At 39.8% G+C, this 21,137-nt stretch overlaps 1 protein-coding gene across 3 annotated transcripts in view; it reads right to left on the bottom strand.

Annotated features, from left to right (window-relative positions):
- Positions 1-21,137, bottom strand: part of LOC148041232 (carotenoid 9,10(9',10')-cleavage dioxygenase-like) — a 73,721-nt gene that overhangs the window by 31,406 nt on the left and 21,178 nt on the right. For all 3 annotated transcript variants that reach the window (XM_087678170.1, XM_087678189.1, XM_087678180.1), the window contains exons 2-3: positions 6,122-6,192; positions 6,006-6,020 (exon numbers count right to left, since the gene is read on the bottom strand). In XM_087678170.1, the coding sequence (XP_087534296.1) occupies positions 6,006-6,020; positions 6,122-6,192 (86 nt within the window). The remainder of the gene's footprint in view (positions 1-6,005; positions 6,021-6,121; positions 6,193-21,137) is intronic.

The following is a 21,137-nucleotide window of genomic DNA, read 5'->3' on the forward strand; positions in this document are numbered from 1 at the left end:
GAAGAGAAGAGTATCTCTCTCTCCCGATGATGCAGTAGAAATGAAGGGGAAAAGCAATAGTTGAGATGCTGAACGCGCAAACTATCTTTGCCTTCTCCGAAGAACAGGGTCTTTAGCTCTTTGAGCTCCTGCACTGTGATACCATGTCAAGACAACACCCTCATGACAAGGGATCATATCAATAGCTTTACTAGAAGTATGCTGACCATATTATAAGAGCATTAGGTCCCTAGCTCTTTGAAAAGTATAATGCAAAACAATGCATTCATCCAAGTGGGAGGAACCAAATTTCTCACTGTGTAAGAAAGCTCATGTAGAATAAATCTATGGCCCAGAAAGAAGAGGTGGCACAACGAGTGCCAAGGGATAGACGAATATACTCTATGGCCCAGAAAGAAGAGGTGGCACAACGAGTGCCAAGGGATAGACGAATATACTCCAGCATTGTAGAGAGCAAAGGTTCATGTTGGCAAGCATCGGTGGGAGGGTTGGTGATGCTAAAAGAGAAGTACCCAAATGTTTTTGCATTTGTCTATGGAGAAGTCGTAGCACCAAAGTGTCAACCTGGGAAAAGAAGGGTGGGCGGGAGAGGAAGAGAAGAGTATCTCTCTCTCCCAATGATGCAGCAGAAATGAAGGGGAAAAGCAATAGTTGAGATGCTGAACGCACAAACTATCTTTGCCTTCTCCGAAGCACAGGGTCTTTAGCTCTTTGAGCTCCTGCACTTTGATACCATGTCAAGACAACATCCTCATGACAAGGGATCATATCAATAGCTTTACTAGAAGTATGTTGACCATATTATAAGAGCATTAGGTCCCTAGCTCTTTGAAAAGTATAATGCAAAACAATGCATTCATCCAAGTGGGGGGAACCAAATTTCTCACTGTGTAAGAAAAGGCCTTGTATACATTTGCTAGAATCTTTAAGGGACATTGTGTTGAACAATGAAGCTTGAGAGTAAACATTTGGTAGTCTTTTAAGCACACATCACTACATAGAGCAAACCAAATTATGCCTAGGAAATGAGTTCAATCACAATTTATGCACAACAGCTCCTCTTTGTCCAATGATGGCATCCTTAACTTCCTCTTTCATGGTAGCTGTCCAACAATGGCATCCTCAACTTCCTCTTCCACGGTAGTTCTCCTTCCTCACTTCTTTGCCCAAACTTCGTCCTTCTCTACCTCTTCCATCTTCCCTTCCCCATATGCACCGTATTTAGTCCAATAGAGTCTAGATATGCACGCAATCCAAGACACTACAACACACCAACTAAAAAAGCAAGCAAAACTTACAAGATAGAAATTGGCCTACCATCACTAGGGGACTCCAATGCTACTCCCTATGCACTATCATCCGATGTTTTCTTGCCTATTTGATTTGCTTTAGACATAGAACTTGCCCTCAAGGATAGAGACTACAGCAATGACCCTTGAGGCATCATCTTTGGCTTGCCAGCTCATTGGAAATCACCCTTCCTTGCACAATTTAAAAGATTCCATCAAAGTGACTCATACTAGTATACCAACTACGGCTGCTGGAGCGATGCCCCTCAGGAAGGGACGTTTCAATATACAGTTTGCTTCTTCTAGTTGAAATATTTGAGAGAGATGGAGAAAAGAGGAAATAAGAAACTACATAATGCAGTGGAGTAATAGCATGGAAGCAAGCAAAGTGAATTGTTTATCTAAAGAGAATGAGGGGGCTTTAAAAAGGCATTTCAACTAGTGGTATTTCATAGTGGTTTTGTTAGGTGCAATCACACCTAACCGGTTTCTTGATGAGAGACGAGAGGGGTGTTTGCTCCTTGGAGGGGAAGGATGTATTTCGAAAGCTAGATTATGAGTCAAATGATTTATTGGATCTTGACGTTTTTCCCCTCTACTTGTGCACTTGTGTTGGAGAGCAATGGATCAAGGTAGCTCAAAATTGGGGCATTCTATTCTCAAGGAGAGTCTTATGGGTCTCAATGAGGGTAGAGGATGCACTCATTGTATTTCTAAACATTTATACCCCAAATGGATAGTAAGACACAAGAGAGTTTTTGACTATCCTTGGTTAGCCCTTACACCAAGTTAACCATTGGATAGTAAGCAGAGACTTCAACATGGTGGAGACCTTGGAGGATAGGAGAGATAGATGCATGGAGCTCATTAGAGGAGAGCAAGCTACATAGGAAGGAGTTCATATTCCACATTAGAGGACAGGTTCTTGGTTCACACCTTTAGTAGAGAATATGGTGCTTTATTTAATTGGCACAATTCGTATAGCCTTTGGGTGTGTGATACTAGACAATCAAACTCAAGACCTCACATGGACTTCACCTTGATTCTCCACAAGAGAAATCTTAGATGTCATGTGGGGATTGACATTACTTCAAAGTAGCAATTGGCACGTACTATCTTGAGCATCAAGCAAAAGCTCCTATATTGGAGCTCTACAAGGTGCTTTTTAGATGGAAAAGTGGTGGTTACCAACCAGGTTCTTCTCACGACCAAGTGGCATATCACTTCATGTTGGACATTATCAAGGTCATGCCTTGGCCAAGTGAAACATCTCATCAAGGGAGCCGACCTAGAGAAAAGGTGGCTTTGTATGTTATTATTCAGCCTACATCTAGAGAAGGATTGGGGACCATAGACCCACATAGCTAGATCAAAGCTTTATTGGTTAGGTCATTGATAGGGGTCTTCTTCCAAGTTGTTGAGATATTTGCAATCACACCTACTTCAGTCCCTTTATAAGGAGCAGTGAGGGCTCAATACTAGAATCCCATATGCACAATAGGAGAAGTGCTATCATTCAGTTTCCTATAAAGTATTGTACTTGCACTCTTTTTCTATCAAGTGAAAGTATTATTTTCTTTCCAATAAAGTGTCCTTGTCACTGTCCACACACAAGATTGTGTTTATGAGTCCAAATCTCAACCTTGGAACCTAATTCACTTGTGTGACAATTTGACTTGTCAATGTCAATGTCTTCATGAGTTCATTCTTCCTATTTCGACCTCCATAGCTTCTATCATAGCCATGTCCTAGATCTGAGTTTTTAACATGATATCAGAGCCCAGTCAAGTATGGCCTAGTTTCATCTCTGCTCTTCCAGCTTCTCTTTGTCTTTTCCCAACTCAGCTTGAGTTCATGACCTCATCTCTCACTCCTTCTCCATTTGACCTTGTGACAGCCATAGCCACCCTGCACCTATCCTGCTTCAAGCTCTTAGATCTCTTCAACCAGACAAGATCTTGACAAGCTTTCTTCTAGAGAAGTGTAGCCCTACTCCTGGAGCTCCTCTCTGTCACCTCAGAGCTCAACATTAGGCCATTTCAAGCTCAGCATTGTGATTCTTCACAGTTGCTGCACTGTGTGTCTGCCATAGCCAGCACGAACCAGTCACATTGGAGCCTTTGGATGTCTTCAATCAGGCCTTCTCACCTGAAGCCTCCTTCTTGGCATATCTTCCTTGCCTCCAGGCACTCCGTCCTAGCACTTCAAAGCTTGACATTAGGTCCTCTATGTCCCAGCATTGCATGAAGAGCTACTCGCTGTCAAAAAAAAAGGAGCAGAGAGGGTCATACAGTCGACGTGACCAGCACGTTGTGCGCATCAACCTATGATCATAGGGCTTCTCAAGCACCACATTAAGCTCTCTCTCCACCAAAGGGTTTGCCAAAACATCGTCTCTATGTGCTGCTGCGACAGGAAAATCAGAAGGGTCTGTTTAACCCTAAACCTACTCCATAGCCTTGAGCTCCAAAGCTTCAACTTCACTTCAAGTTCCAAGTTTCTCAAGTTAACCAAGTCATTGATTGTCAAATCTACTTAGTCCCTCTTTCAAATCAGCAAAGGAAGGGAGAAATCAAGCAACTCAAGCTTCTCTTCCAGCATCAAATCAAGGAGGGGAATACAACCTTGAAGATCAGTTCTTGAAGACATCAAGTCCAACAAGGCAAGCAACACTCAGTTTGTCATAACTAGTCTCTCTTGATACTACTCATCTAGTGTCTCTTGACACTTGTGCACACTCAAGATCAACCTTTGAGCTTTAAAAAACTGAGAATTTTTGGAGCTGATTTGCTACTGCCTTTGCAACTCCCACATGGAAAAAGACTCTCCAACTGCTCGCTTCAAAGGAGTCAAGTTTCATACCTGGCAGACCCGCATCAAACTCATCCTGATGAAGAAGGGCCTTTGGGCCATTACAACTAGAAAAGAAAAGAAGCCTCGTGATGCAGATATTGCAATCCTTTGGCAAAAGAATGATGATAAGGTTCAGGCCATTATCAAACTGGAGCTAGACGACAGCTATATCCACCATGTAGATAACTACGATACTTCACAAGATACATGGAAGAGACTTGACACCTTGTTTGGTACACAGTCTAAGTCATCAAAGTATTGTCTCTTGATTGAATTTTTCAAGCTTGAAATAAAGTCCAACACATCATTTGCCACACATCTAAATTACATGAAAGGACTTCTAACCCAACTTGCAGGAATCAACATTAAAATGGAGAAAGATATTTGCACTGGTATTTTACTTAAAAGAATGCCTTCTGTAATAATGTATTAACAACTCTAAAATCAATATGCCAAACCTTAGCCTTGTTGATATCCAGGCATCACTGTTAGAGGAGGAAAAGAAGCTAAAAACTAAGGAATAACAAAGCACCTCTAGAGATGAACATGCATTATATGTTGGCAACAGGTACAAGACAAGAACGACCAACTTTTCTGTGACTTCTGCAAAAGGACCAGACACACCCAAAAGTTTTGCAATGCCAGAAAGAGGCCCCAAAAGGCCTATCTAGTTGCAGTTAAAGAAGAAGAAGAAAATGGAGCAAAAGAAGAAGAAGACCGCCAGGAGAAGGACAAAACCTCATCAGTCCTTCTATTTAGATAGAATTTTTTAGTCTTGTATTGTCTAGCCCTAATGCCTCGGACATAAACTTATAAACTCCTCATGTAGCCTTGTACTACAGCCTCTGTACACTTTGTGAGGCCCCCGCTACAGCCTCTGGATGTCCATCATGTTTGTGGTACCCACACTTAGCTTTTCTACAACAGCCTCTGGAGTTTTTGCCATGTTTATGGTGTGCCTACACTTTGCAGGAGTTGCTCTTACCAAAGCCTCCACACACTTTGTACTTCTAGTTGTGATTGAGGAGAGGTTTTGAGATATTTGCAATCACACCTACTTCAGTCCCTTTGTAAGGAACAGTGAGAGCTCACCACTAGAATCCCATATGCACAGTAGGAGAAGAGCTATTATTCAATTTCCTATAAAGCATTGTACTTGCACTCTTTTTCTATGAAGTAAAAGTACTATTTTCTTTCCAATAAAGTGTCCTTGTCACTGTCCACACATAAGATTGTGTTTATGAGTCCAAGTCTCAATCTTGGAACCTAATTCACTTGTGTGACAATTTGACTTGTCAGTGTCAATGTCTTCATGAGTTCATTCTTCCTATTTCAACCTCCAAAGCTTCTGTTATAGCCATGTCCTAGATCCGAGTTTTTAACACAAGTGAGGAGACTTGGAAGAAACTCTGCTGAGGAGGATACTATCTGTTACATCTACACTTTAAGAACCATGGCATCCTAGCATCCAATGGATCTTTCAACAAATCAAGACTATAGACCTAGGGAGCTATAGCGTGCCTAATTGGTTGTTCACACAACCATTGTATTTATGACGCACTCATTTTCCCTTTAACAAGGCCACCTTTGTAATTAGTTTTTACTTCAAAGGAGTTTCTCAAGGTATCTTGGAAAAAAAGAAATTAGGCAATAATGCTAGTAAGGGTTCATGACTTAAAGGAAGACAAATCTTGTCATGTTACAGTTATCAATTTGATAGATTGGTGGATTGTAAGGGCATTGGCTAGCGCTGACCAAGAAAAATAGCAACAAAAGAAAAGTGGATGTGTTTGCAAGGAAAGGGAAAGTCAAAGGATTTTAAAGAAAAAGCACCCAATCAGCAAACAATTTCAAAAAAGTTACCCATCTCCATCGAACCTGCAAAAGTTAAAAAGTATAGTTAGTAAACAAAGAAGAATGATTAGAAAAATATCATAGAGGCCCTATACTTGAGAAGAACAAATTGAGAAAATAATCACCAATGATAGCCTGCCACTGGCTTGAACTTTGGATTTGGGCCAACTCGAACAAACTCCCCATCCAAACAACTCTACAAAGGTAGCAAGTAGATTGAGATGTCACAAAACAAAAAAAAGCATCCTGTTGGTAAAATTTACACACCGATTAGACACTTCTAGGTATATGCCAAACTTGCAAACAGATAAATGACTTGGAGTGTAAGCTAGATCTGACAAAACAAACAATTACATTCAACAAGATGACATGATCATGAAAAGTTTGTGCAATGTGCATTTATAGGCCTAAAGCTTAGAGTGCACATATGTTTGCATAGAAATCTCAAATTTTCTTTTTGCTACTATTTTTGCAATTTACTCAAAAAGAGATCGCCTATATTAAGGCCTTAGATTGGCCTTAAAATGCTAATCGCAAAGAATGTGGACTATGGACAACATTTTAAAAATGTGTTAAAATAGTAAAGCTGAATTTCAATAATGTTTACTAATTTTGATTGTAACTTCTTTACAAGTTTTAGCCCAAGGATAGCTTAAAAGAGAAGAAAAGTGTTCAGATACTCATCATTCAAGCCTATAAGTGTCCCTCCACTTCTCCTAGTGATCCATAATCCCTTAATCATGCATCACTCTTTCATACTTGCAATCTATACTTTGACTTCTTGGACCCTCAATGCCATGCAAAAGACCACAATTCACTCTCTTTTTTGGAACCCATTATAGGCAAACATCATAACATCCCTAAAAAACCTCTACCTAAGATTCCTCCAAAATACATTAAACCTTAGGTGCACTAAAAGAAATGCGAGGAGCAAATGAAAGCTAGACCACATTGCCTCTATAGCTTTGATGCTCAACTCCATGAATAAGAAAAGCAAACAAACCTCCATAAGAATCTCCTAGAGCCAAACCCTCTACTAATATTCTAGGAAACCTAAGAGAACGCATTAAGTGATATAGCATGCTTGCTCCACACACTACAATTTGTAACACCTCAAGACACAATCATGATTCATTTACCACCATACAATAAGACATCATGACTCAACACTCTCTTAACATCAATATCTGAGAAAAACTGATAGGAGAATTAAGATCTCTTCTCTTTTTTCCTTTTTCAAATGGCCCGACTTCATAACATGTGACTAGACACTAAAGTATTGTGCTACTCAGCTTTCCCCCTTTATAATTAAAAATGCATTCCCCTAAAAAGGCCCTCTTCCTGTCATTTTGCATCAAGTTTCTAAAGTTGCAATCTTATATACATCAATGCCGAAGATTACTTCCAAGTTGGTCACAACCATTCATGTTCCAGCTTTTTATCATCAAATCTCTTAATTTTCATTTTTTCTCGCTACGATTCTTCAAAGGCAAATTTGAAACCAGCCTTTCATCCGTGGATGGGTGGTAAATCCCTAATTACAACTTAATAACAGAAGCAAACAATTAGTGCAAATCTAAAAATACAAATTTACCTACTGATCTTTGGACAATGCACACCCGATTGGCCCCAAAATTGGCGCCCCTTTCAGTATTTCTTTACCTTTATTTGAGAAGAAGTTAATTTACAATGGAATTCTCCCAATCCCTTTCGGTATTCCAACTCCCCTTGCTCTTCAAAATCACCAACAAGTCTTTAATCTGATTTGCCCCTTGATTCGGGCAATCAATTGGCCTTCACCCGCCTTGATGGAGATGGAAAATGTCCCAAATTCAATTATTTGCCGGTCCCTCCACTTGAATAGGCTAAAAACAGCTTTAGCCCTATTGAATCCAAGTCTTGGAGCTTTCAATTTCTGGCACACTTCCCGAGGCTGCTGCTAAACCCTAATTTCTGCAGATTAGGGTTTACAGCAAAGAAATCTGAATTTTCTCAGCCTCCAAGAGTCCAAATGCTGAAGTCTTCGGCGCAAAGCTGTGAAATGGCTAGAAGATGAGAGGGAAAGCTGTAGAGAGAGAAAATTTAGAGTTTTGTCGCGAAGAATGACTGAAAATCAATCAAATGCAACTATTACCCTGCCACAACAGCTTGTAGATGCAAAGAACTAAAGAAAATCAGTCATTTACTGCTACTGCCCTGTCTCAACAGCCTGTGGATGTTGTCTCCTGCTATTGATTGGTCTTCTCCTGCCCTTGGCAGGCTTAGAAGGTCCTGCAATGGCTGCAAATCAGACCAGCAATCTCTCCTCCCTCTCTCTTGCAAGCTGAATTCATAAAAATGCTTCTCTCCAACCTCTAAAGACGTCTTTCAATCTTACATGGGCATTTTTGACAAGTGGCAACCTTCCCAAATGGTTTTTTCAACATTTTTCATAATTAAATATTACTTTTCAATCTTTAAATACTAAAAATTAATCTAATAATTATTTTGATGCCCTGAAAAATAATATGACTGGTCAATAATTAAATTGGCTAGGCAACTTCTATTCCCAAGTATCTCTGCGCCATCTTTGGCCATCAATTTGGTGTTAGGTACCATTAAACGCTACTTCTCTAGTGTCACCAACTAACACTTATAGCCAAATGAATGACCTAGGCCAACAACTGACACCAGATACTACCAAGTACCCCTGCGGCATAACTTATAGCAACCTTTACCTTTGACATCTCATAATTTCTTCGGGTCCCGAGCTCGTAAATTTACTTTAACCCCAGTTGCACCTCACATGTGCAACATTTACTTAATCATGTGATTAAAAATTAATCCACATGTTAAGTGAGGTTTCAAAAATACATGTTCTCATGACAGCTCTTCCTCTTGAAATCCTTGCAATTGTCCTCGATTGCACTACCAAATGCATCAAAAGCAAAGTACTATACTAGAATTTCCATAGGGCATCATAATCAACACAACATTGCGCACTATTGTTCAACCATTCCATATGACTAACATATGCTGAAAATTACCAGCCAACATAACATAGCATAAGACTCACGAAGAATCTCGAAAACATTGACAGATTATCATGTGATATGTCCATTTCTCATAAGCTCAACTCATCTGGCAAAACCAAACCATAGTATAGCGAAAACCAACTATAAACCATAGCAATGGCATCATAACATATGCTATTGTCCATGGAGCTAGATATAAACCATTGAAAACTGAGCATAATCTAATCATAAACTAATCACTTGCTGATCTGAGAACTGATCACAAACTGCTGCAAATGTGACCCCAAACTGATCACAAACTCATTGTGAAAATTGACCAGCAATCAGTGCAAAAACTAATGCACAACTAATCCAAAAAGTGACCATAAACGGTTCTCAAGCTGATAAAAAACTGGGCTGAAACTAATCAGAATTTTTGTCACAAAATTGAGGCAAAATTCATGCTAAATTGATCATAAGATGATGCAAAAGTATAGTTCTAGCGCCCGGGCGAAACTCATACTCATCTACATACATCTCACAGTGACTAGTACGCTAAGTGGTGACCTCATGGCAAACATACTGTTAGCACAGTACCTTGGATGCATACTGAATACATTCGAGATCCATTACTGAGGAGTGGAAGTGCTACCTCCCCTTTGAGCATGAGGCAATATTCTGGACCCTTGCTCTGCTCAACCTGACAAAGCCCGAACTAAAGTCGGCTCTAACTAAAAGGCATCTAGGTAAAGTTGCAACAACCGGGGATGGTCTGCCAAGTCATTCTCTTCCATCCATTTGGCATCCATTGGTGAATAATTCTGAAATTTCACCAAGTATCTCCTGGAAACTTTACCTTTGACATTTCTTTCCTTATGTGCCAAAATCTGCTCAGCTACCAAAATCTCATCTAGCTCCTCAACCTCAGGATGAATTTCAGAAGACATATCCTCTAGCACATCACCATGAAAAGGCCTCAACAAACTAACATGAAAGGCATTGTGTATCCGCCAATGTGGAGGTAATTTCAGCCGATATGCCACATCGTTGATATTCTCCAACACTCGGAAGGACCCATAGTATCTCATACTCAACTTTGCATACAATCTTTCTCTTCCTTTCATCTTTTTCAGCCTTGCCTTTTCAAAACGCAGTAATACATAATCACCCTCTACAAACTGCAAAGCACTTCTGTGACGATCAACTGCCCTCTTTTGCTTTTCTTGCAATCTCTAAAGTACGTATTTTATCTTTGCAGAGGCTACATCCAAGTTTTCCACATAACGATCAGCCTCAAAGATCTTATCCTTAGTTTGCAAAATAGGTAGTACCTTCTTGATGCCAAGAGGCATATTCCACGGTGGATTCCGTGAGGTTTTACGGTGGATTCCGTAAACTTAGATGACCGGGGCTCATACGCAAAGAGGATTCTTTGTGCGAGAAGTTGATGGGGACGCCTGTCCTTTTCGGGCGTTTCATTAATTTAGTGTGTACATGGGTGATTCCATAGCGGGTGATTCCGCAAAATGCATATTAAATTAATAAACGTTTATGAGTTTAGAGTGCGCACTCGTAATAAATTAAGGTTAGGATTTATTTCTAACCAGTTGATTTATTTATGTAACTGAAGACTGCTAGGTATTCACTTTTGTCGGTTTAATTGTGTTATTTTACTAACGATTGTGAATGCTTCAGTTGATGTGTAGAGATAGCAGCAGTGGCGGAGGAAAGCATTGGAGTCTAGCGGATTTTCGATCTTTCGACTATATTTTGATAGGCGCCACGCCTATATTTTGATTATGTCTATAGAGACATCGACTATTTATTATTATTTTGTATGCGCTTATGCGCCTGGATATGTTATTTTTATTTGGACATTGAGATTGGGCGTGCCAGACTCTTTGGGCACCGTCCATTAGCTTTATTTTCCTATTTTTGGTAGAAAGCAAACTCAAAAGCTAAAAGCTTGTCATATTTTTGTAATTGGGCTATTTTTGAGCAAAAAGATTGGAAATATATATTAAAATACATGCTTTGTGAAGCGCTCACACAAGGCATGGGGGAGATTCAACCCAATTTGTCTCTTGTCTCATGTCGTGCTTGCTTTTACATTGGTCTTTGTGCTAAAAAGTAGAGTGCTTTGTTCTTGGGGACCTTTGGGAATTCACTACGTGAGCTACCTGCGTCCGATCTGCGCACCAGTGGTATCAGAGCGGAGCAGAGATCAAGGGCTTCCAATCGCTACCAATCTCGGGCGAAGGCGGAGCTCCAGGAACAAACGACCTCTACAGTCAATCTCGTCGCGAACCGTCGATACAGGCAGACTTCTGGCGATCAAGAACCCCTGTTTCCACTCTCAGATCGCGAAGGACCACTCTCTGTCGGCGGAGGACCACGCAATCATCTTCTTCACTAAAATCGTGGATAATACAGTAAGAAGCCATAACTTTTGCTTCAAAAAGCTTAATGTTGAAGTTAAAAGCTTAAGAGATTGGGGGAAACTCCACGAAACTTCTCCACGAGGTATCTGAGGACGTCCGAGAAATCCGCGACGTCAACAAATACCTCCTCTCGTCCTCCACGGATCACGCCGATTTTGAGTCGTTATTTCCTCCTTAGTAAGCTTAAGCAATTAAGCTTATTAAGCTTAAAGCTTAACTAATTAAGCTTAAATCCTTCTATACTCTGCAAGTTCTACTGGGCAGACAAGTCTGCAAACTCCGGGTCACGCACTCCAGAAGACAAGTTTCGCAAGTCGACACTAATCAAGTACTGCAAGTCCTGCAAATCAGCTAAGTTCAGCAAGTCAACAACCCTGCAAGTCTGTTAAGTCTGCAACTCTGTAAGTCAGACTAAATCAGAACTGACTAACGCTCGAAACTCCTAGAAGACTTGTTTGTTTGCAAAAACTCAGAACTGGAAAGTTGTTCGCAGCAAGCTGTTTTACCTATCTACAAGTTCGTTGAAGTACTTTCAGCAAACGGAGACAGAAATATTTCAGAATTTCTGAAAATTGAAGAAGAAAATACCCAAAAATACATAGCCTTGTAACCCCAAATTTGAGCTACGCTCATCCCGCTAACTGATTTTGAGTGAGAAAGGTTTGTTGAGTTTTACAGGATGACTACCCCACATATGGATGATCCTATGGCTGAAGACGACCTACCCGAGCCTACCATGGAGCAAAAGCTGGATCTTATCATGTTGCAATTAGACGAAGAGCGAAGAGCTAGGCAAGCCTTGCAAGCGCAATTGACAAAGCTACAAGGAGCGTCTACTGATAAAGAAGAACCTCAAGCTGAAGATCTGATTCGCCGTACCATCGACGCCACTCTTGAAGCACAAACCATTCGCAAGGAATCCAAGATAAGTAAACGAAGTTTCAAGTTTCGCACTTTCAATGGCATAAGAGAAGGAAAGACTGTTTTATCATTCATTAGCCAGTTTGATGACTATTTCCATGAGGAAACTTATCCTGAGAAAGATAAAATCAAGTGTGTTACTAATCATCTGATAGATAGAGCATCACTTTGGTGGACTGTCGTCCGCAAGAGCATAGAATGTCCTGCTACATGGGAAGATTTCAAGAAGAAGTTCATGCAAAATTTCCTACCACCGCAATTTCATGAGAAGGCTATCAAGCAATGGGATTTACTTCAACAACGCGACCGTGAGCCTATTCCACAGTATACAGAGCGTTTTTGGAATGCACTCTTACAGCTACGCATGCTTGAAGACGTACCAGAGACGACCCATAAGCGGAAGTACATGTCTGGACTTCTTGGACATTACTACGCTGAGGTGAATATGTTCAAGCCTGCTACCCTTCAAGATGCCATCTCCTTAGCTCACGACACTGAAGATAAGTTACGTGGAAGAGATCGACGACCACAGCCATTCCAAGCAAACGGTAATTATGGATCTAAACAATTCAATTCAAATTTCAGAAGGTTTAATCCAGGTCGTTTTTCATCACCATCTTTCCGCAAGAATTGGCCTAAACCACCCGCATTACCATCCACTGTCAATCCAAATCCTAAGCCTATCCAACAAGCAAATCCAAATATACCCAGACTCCCAGCCATTGCAAATAATGTGACCAAAGCCAAGCCTATCGTATGTTACAAGTGTCACCAGCCAGGCCATCTCGCAGCAAATTGTCATTCAAAGAAGCCATCAGCACATATCAACTACCTTGGAGCTATGGACGAAGACGAGCATGAGGATATGCCGGATTTCACTGAAGAAGAAGATGATCCTACTACTACTTCCGACACTTTACCAGGTATGCCTACTTTACATTCATTGTTGACTATGAAATGTATGGTGCATGGAAAAGAAAGAACTATATTGCATGATGACGGTAGTACGCATGATTTTATTTCAGCAAAATTGGTAAAGGAATTGAAATTACATACAGTACCTACGCACTATCGCATAAAAGCTGCATTTTTAGGTACTAGGTACAATGGCACACAAGAAGTTCAAAATTTAGAAATTCAAATTGGTCCATATATTGAAAGAAGAAATTTCTTAGTTGTCCCATTACAGTCTAGCGACATTATCCTAGGAATGCCATGGAGACACCAACATAATCCCAATATAGATTATTCCACACACACAATGAATATAAATTTTCAAGGAAAATCTATTACATTATTTGGTATGCATGCATCTCATATGTTTCCACTGCTTTCGCATACTCAAGCAAAACGTGCACTACGCAAGAATACTAAATCATATCTCATTTGGGTGAATGAATTGCACGCAAAAGAAACTCATATGCACCCTAGACATAAGGAATTTCTTGCATACTTTAAGGATTGTTTTGCAGAAGACCTACCACCAGGTTTACCTCCATCACGTCCAGAAGACCATAAGATTGACCTAATACCTGGCACACAACCACCTTGCAAAGCCCCATATAGGCACAATCAAATAGAGCAAAAAGAAATCCAGACTCAAGTAGAAGAATTACTAAATAGAGGTTTAATTCGACCTAGCAGTTCTCCATTCGGTGCACCTGTGCTCCTAGTCAAGAAAAAGAATAATACTTATCGGATGTGTATTGACTACTGAGCATTAAACAAGATCACTGTAAAGAATAGGTATCCTATACCTAGAGTTGATGACCTTATGGACAAACTGCAAGGATCTTCTATATTTAGTAAAATTGACCTTAAATCTGGATATCATCAGGTGAGGTTAGATAGATCTGACATATTTAAGACTGCATTCAGGACACAGTTTGGCCATTACGAATTCTTAGTTATGCCATTCGGATTAACTAATGCACCTGCTACTTTCAGTAGAATGATGAATCGTATTTTTCTAAAATATCAATATTGTGTGATTGTTTTCTTTGATGATATTTTAGTGTTCAGTCAAAGTGAAAAAGAGCATTATGAGCATTTATCATTAGTTTTTCAATTACTGAAAGAAAATCAATTGTTTGCAAATCCTGACAAGAGTGAATTCTTTAAGACAGAAATAGAATATCTAGGTCATATTGTATCAAAAGAAGGAATAAAAGTTGATCCTAAGAAAATTGACGCAATATTGCATTGGCCTATTCCTAAAAATGTACATGAATTATGCTCATTCCTTGGTCTTGCTAGTTTCTATAGGAAGTTTGTACGTAATTTCTCATTACTTGCTTTACCACTGACCAAACTTCTTAAGAAAGGTATTGTTTATCAATGGACTGAAAACCAGCAGAAATCCTTTGATTTACTTAAACGTGCATTGACCAATGCCCCTGTCCTACAATTGCCTGACTTTAATAGACCATTCTTTCTAGTTGTGACCGATGCTAGCGGATCAGGAATAGGAGCCGTGCTAATGCAAGACAACCATCCAATAGCATATTCTAGTTCTAAGCTGAAACCCTCTGAGCTCAAATATTCCACCTATGACAAGGAACTCTTAGCAGTTGTTCAAGCATTGAAACAATGGAAGCATTATTTAATGGGTTCAGAATTCATGATAAAGACCGATCAACAAAGCATTAGACATCTACTTAGCCAACCCCAAATTTCTGACCGCCATATCAAATGGGCTTCATTCATTCAAAGTTTCCATCCTATCATTCAATACCAACCTGGAAAAGAAAATGTAGTTGCTGATGCATTAAGTAGAAGACCTGCAATTCATAACATATCTATCATATCTTTTGATTCTTTGATTGCTATGAAAGACACATATCACCAGGATATTACTTTTCATTCTGATTGGCAAAAATTAGTTCAAAATAATTTCATTCCTGTTGATTCATTGTCATATAATGATGGATTCATGTTCTTTGAAAAGAGACTGTGTGTTACTATTCCATTCCGATCTTTTGTTTTAAATGAAATTCATTGTCCCCCATATCAAGGTCATAGAGGTATCATTTCTACATTACGCATGTTAACTGAAGATTTTTATTGGCCGCATATGGATGCAGATGTGTCTAATTTTGTTTCTGAATGTCTGATTTGTCAAAGAATAAAGAGACATCATGGTAAACAGTATGGGTTATTAATGCCTTTATCTATTCCATCTAAACCTTGGGAACATATATCTATGGATTTTATTACTGGTTTACCAAATACTAAATCTAACCATGACATGATTTGGACAATTGTAGATAGATTTAGTAAGCAAGCATATTTCATTGCATGTAAGAAAACTTTAACAGCATCACAAGCAGCACAGTTATTGTTGAAAACTGTTTTTACTAACCATGGATTGCCGAAAGTGATTATTTCAGATAGAGATTCTAGATTTTGTAATAATTTCTGGATTACACTGTTTGCAAATCTAGGCACAAAGATTGATTTCTCATCTGCATTTCATCCAGAAACAAATGGACAAACAGAAGCCACAAATAGCACTATTTTAGATCTTTTACGTGCATACACTATCTCTAAACCTCAAACATGGGATACTCATTTGCATTTATTACAGTTTGCTTACAATAATACACCGCACACATCTACAAAGAAAGCACCTTTTGAAGTTATTTATGGACATAGATTATCTACACCTGTTGCATCTTTGTCTAATAGAATACAGAGTGCCGATGATATTGCTGTTATGCATAACACTATTTTTGATGAGGTAAAGGATATGATTGCTAAAGCCCAACAATCATATACCAAACAAGCCAACAAGAAAAGACAAGCCATGAATTTCAAAATTGATGATTATGTTTGGCTTAGAATAGAAAAGCGTAGACTGCAAAGTGTAGATAGACATCCAGTTGTCAAATTAGCCCCTAGATTCTACGGACCATTTAGAATCATTCATAAGATTAATGACAATGCATTCAAGTTAGAACTGCCATCACATTGGAAAATTCATAATACCTTTCATATTAGTTTATTGAGACCATTTAGAGGACAATTACCTATCCACCCTGTCTATGAAAACCCACCTTTATTAGAAGAAGAGACTGAAATCCTTGAACCAGAAGCCATTATAGACACTGATTACATGACCACTAGAACTGGCCGAAGGTACTCTAGATATCTCGTGAAATTTAAGAACCATCCTGTAGAAGAAGCACAATGGATGCACGCTAGAGACTTAAATGCTTTCCCCACTCTGTTAGCTCCACATTGAGCTAATAGCAATTGAGGTCAATTGCTATCCCACCCCGGGGGTATGATGCCAGGAGGCATATTCCACGGTGGATTCCGTGAGGTTTTACGGTGGATTCCGTAAACTTAGATGACCGGGACTCATACGCAAAGAGGATTCTTTGTGCGAGAAGTTGATGGGGACGCCTGTCCTTTTCGGGCGTTTCATTAATTTAGTGTGTACATGGGTGATTCCATAGCGGGTGATTCCGCAAAATGCATATTAAATTAATAAACGTTTATGAGTTTAGAGTGCGCACTCGTAATAAATTAAGGTTAGGATTTATTTCTAACCAGTTGATTTATTTATGTAGCTGAAGACTGCTAGGTATTCACTTTTGTCGGTTTAATTGTGTTATTTTACTAACGATTGTGAATGCTTCAGTTGATGTGTAGAGATAGCAGCAGTGGCGGAGGAAAGCATTGGAGTCTAGCGGGTTTTCGATCTTTCGACTATATTTTGATAGGCGCCACGCCTATATTTTGATTATGTCTATAGAGACATCGACTATTTATTATTATTTTGTATGCGCTTATGCGCCTGGATATGTTATTTTTATTTGGACATTGAGATTGGGCGTGCCAAACTCTTTGGGCACCGTCCATTAGCTTTATTTTCCTATTTTTGGTAGAAAGCAAACTCAAAAGCTAAAAGCTTGTCATATTTTTGTAATTGGGCTATTTTTGAGCAAAAAGATTGGAAATATATATTAAAATACATGCTTTGTGAAGCGCTCACACAAGGCATGGGGGAGATTCAACCCAATTTGTCTCTTGTCTCATGTCGTGCTTGCTTTTACATTGGTCTTTGTGCTAAAAAGTAGAGTGCTTTGTTCTTGGGGACCTTTGGGAATTCACTACGTGAGCTACCTGCGTCCGATCTGCGCACCACTTCTTGCCACCCTCAACCACTTCAAATGGAGCTTTGCCCGTAGAACTATGCACTGTGTTGGTGTAAGCAAACTCAACCAAGGGCAAATACTACTCCCACTGTGTCTTGTGGTCTAAAACACAGCACCTCAAAAGATCTAACATTGTGGAATTTGCTTCCTTTGACTAACCATTTGTCTGAGGATGGAAGGATGATGAGAATTTCAGCGTGGTACCCATATTCTCAAACAAGCCCTTCCAAAATAAACTGGTCATCTGGGAATCTCGATCACTATTAATCGACCTTGGTATACCATGATACTTAGAGTTGTAAAAACAATTGTGCCATATGATCAGCCTTTATTTTCTTCCTTACCAGAATGAAATGGGCTTATTTGCTAAACCTGCAAATGATAGTCCATATCCCATCATTCCCTGTAGGTGTCCTAGAAAGCTCAAAAATAAAGTCCATTGCAATGCTCTACCAAGACCTATTTGGAATAGGCAAGGGCTGCAATAAACTTGGCATCTTTTGCCTATTATGCTTTACCTTCTATCATACGATGCATGTCTTAACAAACTATTCTACATCATGCCTCAAAGCTAGCCAATAAAAGAAATGCTGCACTACCTTGACCGTGGCATCAATACCTCTTTGTCCTGTATACGGAGGAACATGACTTTCAGTAATAACTCTAGGCCTTAACTGCTTTGTGACACATAGTCGTCCATGCATCATCAAAAATCCATCTCTTAGCACAAAGTGTTCATGTCTTTGGCCATTGCAAAGTTGATCATAAACATTAGCAAAGTTCTAATCAATAGCATATTGCTCTTTCATGGCATCCAACTCAGTGTGATAAACCATGCTAACGGCTAAAATTTGTGGCTTACGTGACACTGCATCAACCACAACATTTTTTTTACCATCAATATGCACAATCTAAAAATGAAACATAGAGAGAAATTTTGCCCATCTCATATGCTTCCCTGGCAACTTTGTCTACATCAGAAAGTACCTCAAAGTTTGATGGTCTATCTACACTGTAAAATCAGCCCCCAACAAATAATGTTTCCACGTAGAAAGTGCATGAATTACAGCCAAGAGCTCTTTCTCATAGACCTAAAAATTCTTTTTTGCACCGTGGAAAATTCGACTCTCATAAGCCACAACTCGGTCATCCTGCATAAAACCTGCCCCAATGTTGTTACCACATGCATCACATTGCACTATGAATGAGTTCCTTAGATCAGGCAACACAAGCACAGAATCTGAAGTCATCTTTTCCTTCAACTTTTCAAATGCTGAAATTTTCACCGTTGTCCATCCTTCTTCTGCAAGGCATACAATGGAGATGCAATTTCAACAAACCCACGTACATACTTTCTATAGTAAGAACATAAATCCACGAAGCTGCGGATCTCATGCACATTCCTCAAAGGTGGCCATGATCGTATTGCTTCAACCTTTGCAAGGTCCATGCGAATACCATCAACCAATACAATATGCCCCAAAAAGTGGATTTTATGCAAGAAGAATTCACTTTTCTTGTCATTGATAACCCGCCTATGGTCACGCAGTTCATTGAACATAATATCCAAGTGTTTTCTATGCTATGTCTCGTTCTTTGAATAGACAATCATGTCATCAAAGAAAGTGCCCACAAATCCTCTATGTGGCCTGAAGATACGATCCATCATCCGATTAAAAGTGGCAGGAGCATTCGTGAGCCCAAAATGCATAACAAGAAACTCATGCAGTCCAAAAGATGTCCTAAAAATTGTCTTAGACACATCTTCTGGTCATGCGTATCTGATGATACCCACTTTTCAAATCTATACCGCTAAATATGACCGCCCCTTGCAATCTATCCATAACATCATCGATCCGAGGAATCGGAAAGCGATTCTTTATTGTGACCTTGTTCAAAGCATGATAATCAATACAAATACGCCATGAACCATCCTTTTTCTGCACCAAAAGCACTGGAGAACAAAAAGGAGATGAGCTGGCCTGAATCAATCCTTTTTCTAACAGCTCATTTACCTAAGTCATAATCTCCTCCAGTTGGGTTGCACTGACTCTGTACGGTGGCTTATTAGGTAGGCTATTTTTTCCAAGGATAAGATCTATGCCATGATTCTTGCCTTTCATGTGGTACCTGCCCTAGAGATGACTAAGAGAAGCAATCAACATACATTTTCAGAAATGACATGTGATCCTTCTCTAACTTAGATATATTCCTAACATTTTCACTATCATCTTTATCCTTAGTAAAAACCAAGTACGCTGAAAGATGATTTTTCATCACTTTAGAAATGGCAGCTACAGATACAACAGGGACAGATTCACCTTTCAACTTTACATCAAGTGTGAGTACCTTTCCCTTATGCTGAATAGTGATCTTTTTTTGCACGAGAATCAATCACTACACGCATACAGTGGCACCATGGCATACCAAGCAATACATCACAACCCTCAAGTGGAGCAATGAAGAACTCTTCATTGTCCACATATCCTTGTATGTGCAATCGAAGCTTTCCAATGAGCGGTGTGACGGGCTTTGCATGGCCTTTACATGCCATTCCAACTTCCCCCATGGGTCCCATCTCATTCTCTCTGATACCTAGACGGGCGGCCATGTCAACAGAGATAAAGTTGGCTTGTGCACCATTATCAAAGAAAATCAATGCATGTTGATCCCTAATTTTATCCCATGCTCTGCACAACTCAGTAGCATCATCATTAGGCTGATCACTAACAACATTCGGCACCAATCCCACTAATGTTTTAGGCTTCTTTCCTTTAGAATCTCCCTAATTTTCTGATTTTCCAACTTGCTGCCTATTGGGATAGTCCCTTGCAATGTGACCCTCCTATTCACAAATAAAACATTTATTTGCAGCCATCAATTCCCTATGTTGTGCCAATGTTTTCGAGCCCTTTCTTTGTTATTTTGGCCTCTTTTCAGGCTGATTTTTAGATCTACCCCTTTTCTCGGCCTTAAACAACTTTTTATTTGGCTTCTCCCCACTCTCTAGGAAGCCCGAATCCTTCCCACACAACAAATCATCGGTTGTAGCAACAATCTCTATAAGCTGAGACATGCTAGACACTGTGGATTTAATGCAAAAATCCCCGATTCCTTTGGGCAACCCACAAACATATTTTTCCACTTGCTCATGAAGGGGTACAGGGTGATAAGAAGTAATAGGCAGCAATGCAACCCAAAACTTCTTATTATATTACTCCAAATTTTTACATTCCTTAGCATCCAGCTTATTCCAAGCTATCATGATGTCCACCTCAAAGGTACTTGTCAACCAATTCGATGCAAACCATATAACAGGAAACAGCCGTCCCGGGGTCCTGGAACGCAAGAATGCCGTCCCGAATGGATGGGCCGAATGGGGATGTCAAAACGGGATGGGGACGTCCCTTGTCCCGTCCCCAACAACCGTCCCCCCATCCTGGCCGTCCCCTACCCCGTCCCCTTGTCACGTCCCCTGTTAGGGGATGTTTTTTACTCTTTTCTTTTTTAGTGGGTATCTTTTAGGGGGTGGTTTTTTTGTATGTTCTTTGGTAGTATACATTCACCCACACACATAGTAACATGGGACCGGTTTTGGGATAGGGATGGGAATAGGGACCGGCC

Source organism: Lygodium microphyllum, chromosome 1 (assembly GCF_053477565.2).
Source record: "Lygodium microphyllum isolate KBCC chromosome 1, Lygodium_microphyllum_v1.1.10, whole genome shotgun sequence".
Lineage (NCBI taxonomy): Eukaryota > Viridiplantae > Streptophyta > Polypodiopsida > Schizaeales > Lygodiaceae > Lygodium > Lygodium microphyllum.